This window comes from Sclerotinia sclerotiorum, genomic scaffold (genome assembly GCF_000146945.2).
Source record: "Sclerotinia sclerotiorum 1980 UF-70 scaffold_9 genomic scaffold, whole genome shotgun sequence".
Lineage (NCBI taxonomy): Eukaryota > Fungi > Ascomycota > Leotiomycetes > Helotiales > Sclerotiniaceae > Sclerotinia > Sclerotinia sclerotiorum.
Window position 1 is genome coordinate 912614 of NW_001820827.1, and position 10728 is coordinate 923341.

The 10728-nt window shown below is 42.1% G+C and overlaps 2 protein-coding genes across 2 annotated transcripts; one reads left to right on the top strand and one right to left on the bottom strand.

Annotated features, from left to right (window-relative positions):
- Positions 1-819: 819 nt before the first annotated feature.
- On the bottom strand, positions 820-4911 carry SS1G_07287 (hypothetical protein; the record flags this gene model as incomplete). The annotated part of the gene is made up of 2 exons (XM_001591791.1): positions 820-1673; positions 1725-4911. The coding sequence occupies 2 exons, from the start codon at positions 4909-4911 to the stop codon at positions 820-822; spliced, it is 4041 nt and encodes a 1346-aa protein (XP_001591841.1).
- Positions 4912-7770: 2859 nt separating this feature from the next.
- Positions 7771-10302, top strand: SS1G_07288 (hypothetical protein; the record flags this gene model as incomplete). Its single annotated transcript, XM_001591792.1, has 3 exons — positions 7771-7808; positions 7936-8100; positions 8199-10302. The coding sequence occupies 3 exons, from the start codon at positions 7771-7773 to the stop codon at positions 10300-10302; spliced, it is 2307 nt and encodes a 768-aa protein (XP_001591842.1).
- Between the last annotated feature and the right edge of the window lie 426 nt (positions 10303-10728).

Consider the following 10728-nt stretch of genomic DNA (forward strand, 5'->3'; position numbering starts at 1 on the left):
CACAGAATCGAATAAAATAGAACAAGTTATCACAATATTGATTTTTTTAGCAGTGAATTAATTGCTCTTGCTCCTAGAGAGAGAAGTTTATTGATGGGTTTGATGAGTTTTGATATAATATTATCATTTCCGGTTTTTGTGGATATTATAGAGATAGATAGGTATCTAATGATTATAATACCTACTAGGTCTTCATATTAAGGGATTTGAATAATTGGGATTTCTGGGCGAGGGACTTATATCTGAAACTATTCTGTAGAGTTTTAAAAAGTCCTTACTATTAATTATACAAAGAATGATCTCTTATCTGAAGTGAGATACATTGTTGATACGATTATGAAAGAATAGTGGTATAGTGTAGCAAAGAAGAAATAGAGTGATGATTTTCTATCGCTATTCGTCCATCATTTATTATCCATCATGAATGATCAACTCATTCATTCATCCATCCATTCATCTACATAGTAATGTATTCCACGCACCAATATACATCTATCATCTCCTCTTCTCCCCCAAATTCAAAGTTTAAACTCAAAATCTATAAACTTATGTCCATATAATATCATGCCATGAAGCACAACATGACATAATAATCCTCCAAACGCCATCGCCATGCTAAAAAGAAAGAGCCAATGATATATATGCTCCCGTGCCACAACGTGAAAATATAAAAACTAAAGACTCCAATGAGGTATATATGCGTAACGCTCATCAGATCTGCAACCATTAAAATGCATTACAAAAATTCAAAATCATCCCCCATATCCGTCTTCATATCAAGCATCTCTTTTCTTCAGATTCCACTACATCTCTCTCCTATTACTTTCTGCCCAAACTCTGCAAGTTGACTAACTCGGAGTATCTACCACCTTTATGTATAAGCTCAGAGTGTGTGCCACTCTCCACGACTCTACCTTGATCGAAAACATAGATACAATCTGCCTTTTGAATAGTACTCAATCTATGAGCGACTGCAATTGTAGTTCTTCCCTTTGCTGCTTTATCCAATGCTGCTTGGACGACATGTTCACTCTCGGAATCCAATGCACTAGTAGCCTCATCCAACAAGAGGATCTTTGGATCACGGAGTAAAGCACGAGCGATAGCGATTCTTTGTTTCTGTCCACCAGACAACATGCTTCCTTTTGAACCGACGATTGTGGAAAATCCTTCAGGAAGCGACATAATGAAATCGTAGATATTAGCCTCGCGACATGCGAACTCGATTTCCGAATCAGGAACATCCTCACGATCAGCTCCGAGAAGCATGTTCTCACGGATGGTACCTTGGTAGAGAGTTGGTTCTTGAGATACGAGCGCGATGTGCGAGCGGTAATCACTGATGTTCAAAGAAGAAATCTCTTTACCATCGACATAGATACCACCAACGAGAGGATCATAGAAACGTTCAAGAAGAGCGATGGTCGTAGATTTACCGCAACCGGATGCACCGACGAGAGCAATGTATTGTCCAGGCTTGACTTGGAGGTCGAGGCCGCGAAGTACGGGCTGTTCTGGACGAGTGGGGTAGCGGAAATGAACGTCACGGAACTCGACATATCCTTCCATAGACTCCATGCGCTCTCCATCTTCGGACCAAGAGTCGATAGCAGGTTTGCGATCAAAGAGAATCTTGAGCTCTTGGGCGGCTTGTTTGGCCTTACCCATATCCGCTATAATATGTTAGTAAGAAGATTTAGATAATTGATCGAAGGACTACTTACGTGCAAAAGAAAAGATAGTTCCAGCGGATTGAGCACCGAAAATGACAGCCGAGAAACAAACGAAGAATTGGAACATGGTGTACTCCTTGGAAGCGATGCGTTGACCACCATACCAGAATCCAAGTGCGACGCAAAGGAACACCAAAGATTGAGACGCGGCATAAAGTAATGACGACTTCAAGATGGATCTCAAACTCTTTTGTTCTTGGTCTTTGAGGGATTGGGTATAATGAGCAAGGACATCTTGCTCTCTGGTCAAGGATGCAACGGTTCGAATAGCACCAGTAGCTTCACAAGCATAACTAGCACTCTTCTCATATGCTTTTTTCGCTCTTTGCTGAAATCTCGCAAGAAGCCAGAATCGAAAGAAACCACAAGCAAGCAAAATCGGAATGGTGGCGATACAGACAAGAGCCAACTTCCAGGCAATGGCGAGAGAAAGAACGCATGCTGCGATGAGCGTAGTAATAACTGTCAAAAGCGTACCCAAGGTAACTCCAGATAATCCTGCAACATGGGTAGTTTCGGTACTCAAGAATGATGTGAGAGCACCCGCAGTATGTTCATCCCTGTCGAAATATTGAATATCCTGACGAAGCATTGTACGGAAAGCACGATCACGGACTCGGTGAATGAGCCTTTCTGAGCAGAAAGCAAAGGCAATACCCTGGGCACAAAATGCAAGGAATTGGACAATCGCCAACATAAGATACATCAAAGACCAGAAATCGACATCATGTCTAATCTTATGGAAGTTGGCAGGAACGACAGGAAGTGAAAGTGAAATGATTTCCTTGGCGAAGAAAACGGCTTGAGTTGGATTACCTCCACCACAAATAACCGAAAAGAACAACCCAACCAACATCAATTTCCATTCAGTTTTGTTGAATGAAGCAATCAACTTGATCAATGTCCATAATGAATCATGTTGTTCTGATGACGATGTCTTGCCTTGAAGTGCGAGAGATGATTGTGACTTTTCCGTTGTTGTGCGATTCAATTTGTTGACAATATTCTTATCATCTGGATCCTCGTTGTATTCAATTCCTCCGACCTTATTGGACATTTTGCGTACAAGTTCATCGTCTTTGGCGTCGATCTCTGACTGTTCTTCAGCGGTCATTTCCTTGGTTTCAGCGATCTTTTGTGCTTCAATCAATCTATAGTAAGCACCTTGTTTAGCAAGCAGGTCGTTGTGAGTTCCTTGTTCAACGATGCGACCCTCAGTCATGACAACGATGTTATCCGCATCCTTGATAGTGGACAGTCGATGAGCAATTGTGATGGTAGTTCGTCCTTCAGCAGCAACCTCAAGAGCGGCTTGTACGACACCCTCGGATTTTGTGTCAAGAGCAGATGTAGCTTCATCGAGTAGGAGAATCTTTGGATCGCTAACCATGGCTCTTGCAATTGCGATACGTTGCTTTTGACCACCGGATAGTAAGCTGGCTCTTTCACCAACGTTCGTTTCGTAGCCTTCAGGTAAAGCAGAAACAAAGTCATGTGCATTGGCCATCTTGGCAGCCTCGATAACTAATTCTCTCTGACGTTCTTCTGTCTCATTTTCGAATTTAGTTCCAATGAGTCCGTGGCGAATATTTTCGAATATAGAAGTTCCAAACAATGTAGGCTCTTGGCTCACCAAGGAAATTTGTTGTCGTAGCCATCGCAAATTCAAGGTACTAACATCATGCCCATCAATCAAAACCTGACCGCCGACTGGATCGTAGAATCTCTCCACCAAGCCAACTATAGTACTCTTCCCGGATCCAGATGCACCCACAAGAGCTGTCATTTTGCCGGCTGGAATAACCAAACTGACATCGTTCATGATTGTGACCTCAGGTCTGGATGGATAGATGTGCTTGATGTTTCTTAATTCGACAGTTCCCTCGACGTGATCGAGCTTGATACCTTCTGTAGAGGTTGGATCCAAGGGTGAAACACGATCGATTGTGTTGAAGATCTTTGCCGCGGCAGAAATAGCAGTTGTGAAAGCCTGAGCGTTGGGAGCAACATTTCCAAAAGCAAAAGCTCCGATCATGATGGACATCAAGATTGTGAGAATGTGAGAAAGCGTCATGGATCCATCAACGAGGAACCTAGAACCCATCCAGAATGCTAGACCATAATTAAGATAGATGACCAAAAACATGCCTCCTACCATGATAGCTAATGTAAATTTGGTCCTGTATCCGTATTTCTCTGCCTCTGCAAGATGTTTGTCATATTGACGAGCGAGCTTATCTTGAGTACCAAAGGCAGTGGCATTCCTGATAGATGAAATGACTTCTTCCGCGATAGATCCTCCAATGGCATAAGATTGAAGGGACTGTTTGCTGTACTTGACAATCCATCTGGAACCTCCTCCCATGATAACAGTGATAGCCGCAACGGTAGATGTGAGAATAAGCGTCAGTTTCCATGACTTGATGAAGCCAATCACAAAAGCGGTAAAGAATGTAGCCAATGCATTAAGTGTCAAGCCGACCTTTTCGGAGATACCATCTTGAACCAAGTTGGTATCAGCTGTGATTCTGGTAGTAATTTCTCCTGATCCTAGCTTATCGTAGAAACCAATATTCATGCGCAAGCAAGCAGCCAAGTATTGTGCTCTAATCTTTCCACTGATATGTTCTCCAACATAAATAAATCCGACTGTAGAGATGTAAATGGTGACGAACTCGGCGATGCCAAGGTAGATAAAGTAGAGAACCATGTGATTGATGGTATGATTAAAATGCTCCTTGCTACTCGATCCTGCAAAGTAATCTGCAAATGTTCCCGCCAATTGACCGAAGATAACCGTCATCAAAGGTAATGCAGCCCCCGCCGCAATACTGCAGATGGCACTGATAACCATAATAATGATATCATTTGTAGTCGAGAAGCGATATAAATTTCCAACTCCGGATGAAATATCTGGCAACACCACTTGTCGTTTTAATATTTCCGCCTCATGAGGAGGTAAATGTGCGTAAATATCTTCATCCTTATTTGCCACCTTCACAACATTCGAGTCTAATTTCGACAAATTCTTTTCCTTAGTTGGCGACACGGTCGTTGTCCCTTCCCCGTTCTTTTGTTCTTGTCTGGAATCGCGTTCAGTTAAAGACGAGCCTCCATTGCTGGATGGACGGCTCTCAGGCTCCGCTGTCTCAACCTTCTCTGATAGTTCGCCAGCCATGATTGGCGGCCTCGATAAGAATTGAGGAGTCGTAAAAGTGGGCAATGTCGGCAAGAAATCGGTAGAAACTGAGTTGGAGATGTAGGTATATTATGGTGTTGTATGTATGTTATGGTGTTGTGCTTCTGGCAGTTCTTCTTTCGTACTGTCAGTAAACAGAGTGCGAATTAATGGCGTACGGTGTTTTGAGCTGTTGTATCGGGAAGACTCGATAGAGTTTGATAATTAAAGTATGGACGTGTTTGTCTGTAGACAATTATTATGAGGATGTTTAGTAAATAATCACGTAAGGTACATTAAAATGAGGATCAGAAAAGAAAGAGATAAATAGATTACTTATTTATTTATTTATTTATCCTAAGAAACGGAGAACTTGACATAATTCCAAACGGGTGTCACAAGTTCCGAGATGCGGATTGTTTGAATTTCCCGATGGACTTTGATGACTAACTAGCTCGACCACAAGGATCATAAGCTACCTGGTAAGTCTACGTAACCGTAAATAGCTAGTACGTAAACTATCCAGTATCTATTGTGTCGCTTCCGTTAGCCATTAGTCTGATCTAGCAGTTCTCCGGTTAATATCAAATCGCATCTATGGAGCATTTGGGTGCTGGAGTACTTGGTATGTATTTCGTAGGTACTACTCCCTCCTAGCTACCAATGCCAGTATTAAGTTATTAGTGGAAGGTTGAAGAAAGGTCATTGAAATCTTTACATCTTTCACCTCACCAATGATAAAATTCTGATTCTCACATCTTATCATATCTGATCATCCATCTCCCCTTCGCCACCATTTTGTTCCATTCACGCCACTTTATTTTTTTTAACTACTAGATATGTATGTTCCTCTTTCCCTGTATTCCTCGTATATCGAGCGTATCTCTTCCCTTGTAAAAAGAAAAACAAGGTTCTTCGGATTGCTCAGATCAAAAGCTTAGCTTGACCTGTGCTCAATAATAATTTTTGCTAAAGGGAGAATCTGAGCCAGCTAAACTTGACAGCGAAAAGATACGGATGCATTCATGATTATGTCCTTCTAATAGGAAAAAGTCTTGACTTGCAATACTATTGGTGGATTGAAATCACCTGGAATATCAAAGAAGAAATTCCCACCACCTCCTGATTTCTCCTCCCTTACAGCTCTATATCCGTTGCTGATCCCTAATCGGATATCCACTTCTATCAACGTACTCCATTCCTCAAATGGCTTTTTATGGAAACACAAATTTTACCCACAACTGCAGATGCTCTGTATAACAACATCTTAACACGATAGGGAGAGACGTGCTTACCTACTTCCTCCCCATGCAGTCGGTATGACTCAAAATGGTTCTAAATGATCCAGATCGTTAAGGACACATTCTTTTGCAGCAAATGCGAGAGAGGGATTAGCTCATTCCTGCTATCACACCGAATATACCCGACTTTGCAAGATGACCACCATATTCATCATTTTCCAAGGCTATCTCACGCGCGAAACCTAATCATCACCGTCTCTATCTCACAGTCGGTCCCAATATCATCAAATCGGCCCTCTCCAATCTATTCCCTTAGTAACCAATCCACTGCGTACTCGTACTGTCCTCCTCGTAGCGAGCTCCCTTTCTAGAATATCAAATCTTAAGACAAACACCCCTGTCTCAATTTCAACAAACCTTACCCCACTAGGTAAATGATTCGTGGAGCCTACGCTAGACTAGATAAGGCATCGGGGGCGGGCAAAGCCCAGCTCCGCTCCTGTGCTTTCGGACATGGACGCGATTGGTGTACCATCAAAACCCCCTTTGTTTGACGAACGGGTGAACGGACTTACGTGCCTCGCTCCCGTGCAAAGTTATGCAAGTCACGGACGGAGTACATAAGGTCATGAGCTGTGTGGAGTGAATAGGAAGTGCACAGATGAATCGTCAAAAGTCTTTCTAGAAGGTATGGTAGAAGTTTCTTTCTTTCCTTCGAGCTATTTACCATCAAGCAACAGCCGACTTTTTAAATAGTGCGCCTGTCAGCTTCTAGCACTGAACTTTTTTGCGTACTTGCGGCTATCATTCTAGATGCTCAATCAATTGAATTCCAAAGTCTTTAGAGCCTTCACCTATTCTTCTTCTCATATACCAGCTCAATGATTCATTACAGGTAGACACGTGACATTCAACATCACCTAGTTGCTAGCTGCAAAAGGACTACTAGACGACCGCTGTCTATTGTCAGAAGAGAGATGGTTGGATGGAGGTTACAATAATCCCTTTTTCGATGTGCAATTCCAGATTCGCATTATAGTGATAGTCTAATCTCGAGATCCAAATGTTTCCACGTACTTCAGATTGAAACGTGTGCATCCAAACCTTTTAACCAACCAAAGTCATCCAAGTCTACTGTATGATAATCTCATTAACGACGAGCGAATTTGGTCAAGTTGTCTAATGTCCTTGCAGTACTATGTTTAAAAGAATGTTAGACTACTTCAAGCTGAGCATATCCATTACTGAAATTCATCTTTTGTTACATTCAGAAGAGTACCAATATACTCACTCATCTTAGTTTCAAGTCAATAGGAAGTGACTAGCCAGAAATCCATGAGGCTAAAGCAAGATATCTCGATCCTATGAATACATAGTACAGATTCGGACTATTTGTTGTCAAATATCTGGAATACATCATATATTCATATCAAATGAATATAAACAATGAAGTACATGTGATCTTATAGCAATCAAATCAATGTACATAGTTTGATAAATCCATTTTTGTTCTCATATTAATCATCCCCCACCCAACCTAGATCTGAGTTTAACTTGTGTCTCGGTTAGCCTTCAATAGGCTAAGCTTGATTCGGTTGACCGCCTAGGCAGTATCAACATGGCTCGAGCACAACCACCAGAAGATAATGGAGATAGGTAACTTCTATACCAAAATCAAATAAATCATTGCTTTCAAAGCTACAATTCCAACCTGCTGCACCCTTTGTATCTTCAGAGCCACTGGATTTTACCAACCAGCCCTTACCAATTTTCATCGCGAAAGAATCCTCGACCTCGAGGAATTCGACTTCGGAGACATCAAAATGGCGGGTGGAAAGAAATCTGGAAGGACGTTGATGCGGGAAGAAGGTTTGGAACGAACAGACAATGGATTGAAGCAAACAAGCTGGCCAGAAGCCGTCCCAATTAATCAGAAGAATTATTATACGTATGTATCTTACCTCTTTGGTCTGGCCATATCGCATACCTTTTTGCAAACGCTTACCTTTTCATAACCTACAACTTTCACCAACTAACAATTCGCAGAGAGTTCGGAAAGCGCGACGATCAATTGCTTGCATCACGTCTACAGAACGAAGCAAATCAAGAAAAACTCATACGCGATGCCAAAAATAAAGACAGAGCTCTTGCGCGCACAGGAACCGCTGACGTACCACTACCTATGGATGAAGACGAATCGGAGGATACAGATGTTACGGATGAATTGGCCGCTTCAAAGACGATCGTTATCCACCCTGGAAGTCAAAATTTGCGCATAGGTTTAGCCAGTGATGCCCTTCCAAAGACAGTCATAATGGCAATCGCCGAAAAATTCCCCATCACAGAATCTCAAGAATACGAACCTCGTCCAAAGCGACAGAATCCTGAGCTTCCTCCAGAGCAGCAATTTGGAGAAGAATGGTCAAAGAAATATAATAAACAGTGTGCCGATCTGAAGGTAGATATGCGTGCAAATAGGCGCAAAGTATTACCCAACTCAAAAGAGTTGGTTGTTAATTACAATCGACGTATTGAACCAGAAAAGATTCCAGAACACAATGATCCACTTCGTATGGAATGGACGGATATTGCAAAAGGATCTATAAAAGCTGTTACAGGCCCCGATGCACAGCGCATAGCAGACAACTCCGAACCACCATATAAACTTTTCTGGCCTATGCAATCTGGTTTGTTCCATGAGGATGATTATTACATCCGCGAAGCGATGTTCAATGATTTCGAGACAATCATTGAGCAGGCCATAAAAAGAGACCTTGGTCTTAAGAGAACCAGTGAATGGACACAATACAGCTGTATAATGGTGGTGCCGGATCTCTATGACAAGAAATACCTGGAGCAAATGTTAGATATGTGTCTTAGGGGCTTTGAGTTCAAACAAGTCGCCTTCATTCAAGAAAGTCATGCCGCTACATTTGGAGCTGGTTATACAAGTGCTTGTGTAGTTGATGTTGGGGCACAAAAAACATCAATTTGCTGTGTTGAGGATGGTATGTGCATAGAGGATTCTCGCGTTAACCTCAAATATGGAGGATATGATGTTACTGAAACATTCATCAAAATGATGCTCTATGATCACTTTCCGTATGCCGACATAAATCTTAAGCGACGATACGACTTTCTTCTCGCAGAGGAACTGAAGATCAAATACTGCACTATGAATCAGGCTGAGATATCCGTTCAACTTTACAATTTTCACCTTCGCGCACCAAATCAACCTACTCACAAATATGGCTTTAAAACATATGATGAGGTTATCCTTGCTCCTATGGGCTTTTACGATCCTTCAGTCTTTGATAATAGTGATAAATTGAAGGGTCGTCGCAAGCTCCTGGATCGATCATACAATGCTTATGATGTCGACACTCCGGATGATCCCACATCTTCAGCTCAGCTTGCAATCCTGGCAGCTATCAAACCCTCTATTGCAACAAATGCAAATGGATACAATCCTAACACATCCAACGGGATGGCTGACATGTCTTTCTCTACACCTCAAAAAGAGAAGCCGAACCCTTTCAACTTACTCCGTATGGACACAGACAATCCTGTACATTCTAGCGTGACTTCCGCTGCCGCGTCACCTGCTCCAGAAGGTGCAAATACTCCTGTCCCTGTTCCGTTTGTCTTTGGAGGTAACGGAACAACCGCCGGCTCTCCCGGTCCCACAAACGGCATGAATGGTAGTCACAGTGGTAATACACCTATACCCCCAGCAGGTATGTTTGTCGATATTCATGCCCGTACTGCTAAGGATCTCGCTATTGAACGCGACTCCGTTTTGCCGGTCGCTCCCTTAGACACTGCTATCATAACGTCTATCACCCACGCAGCCAAGCATGATGATAAAAAAGCTCGTGATTTCTATGGTGGCATCATGTTAATCGGTGGAGGTGCGAAAACTCCTGGATTTGGACCTTTCCTTGAAGATAAACTCAGGAAGAAGAGACCAGATCTCGCAGAAAGGATTTTGGTGGGAACTAGTCCTAGGGAAATGGATGGTCAGGTGGTGGTTTGGAAGGGAGCAAGTGTTTTTGCTAGAATGAAGATGCATGAGAGTTGGATCGGACAAAAAGAATTTGAAATGTTGGGTGCCAGGGTATTAAGCCAAAAGATTCTTTGGCATTACTAAGTTCTAATTTCTTCTTCAAATCACGGAGACTTTCGTGGGATAATTGGCTAGACAGAAAGAATGTAAGGAATGAGATAAAAAGGGAAGGAGTGGAGATTGTGATCATGATGAAATAATGGATGGATGGACGGAATGAATGAGCATGGCGTTTTAAGGCAATCGGGCTATCTAGGCGTTGATGGATTGTAAAATTATCAAAGTCATTTGAATGGATGGGTAGAAGGATGGAGTTTTATTATTAAAAGATATCCTGGAGAGCAAATTTAAACAGCTTCTCATTGACTGGCATTTAAAAAAGGAGACGGATGGATTTGTTATATCTAGCTAGTATAGGTACTAAGCAGATGATGCAATATGAGAATAGATTTGAAATTTTTTGGGGTTCTTTTGGATGGGGTATGAAGATGTGAGGGTAAGTAGGGTAGA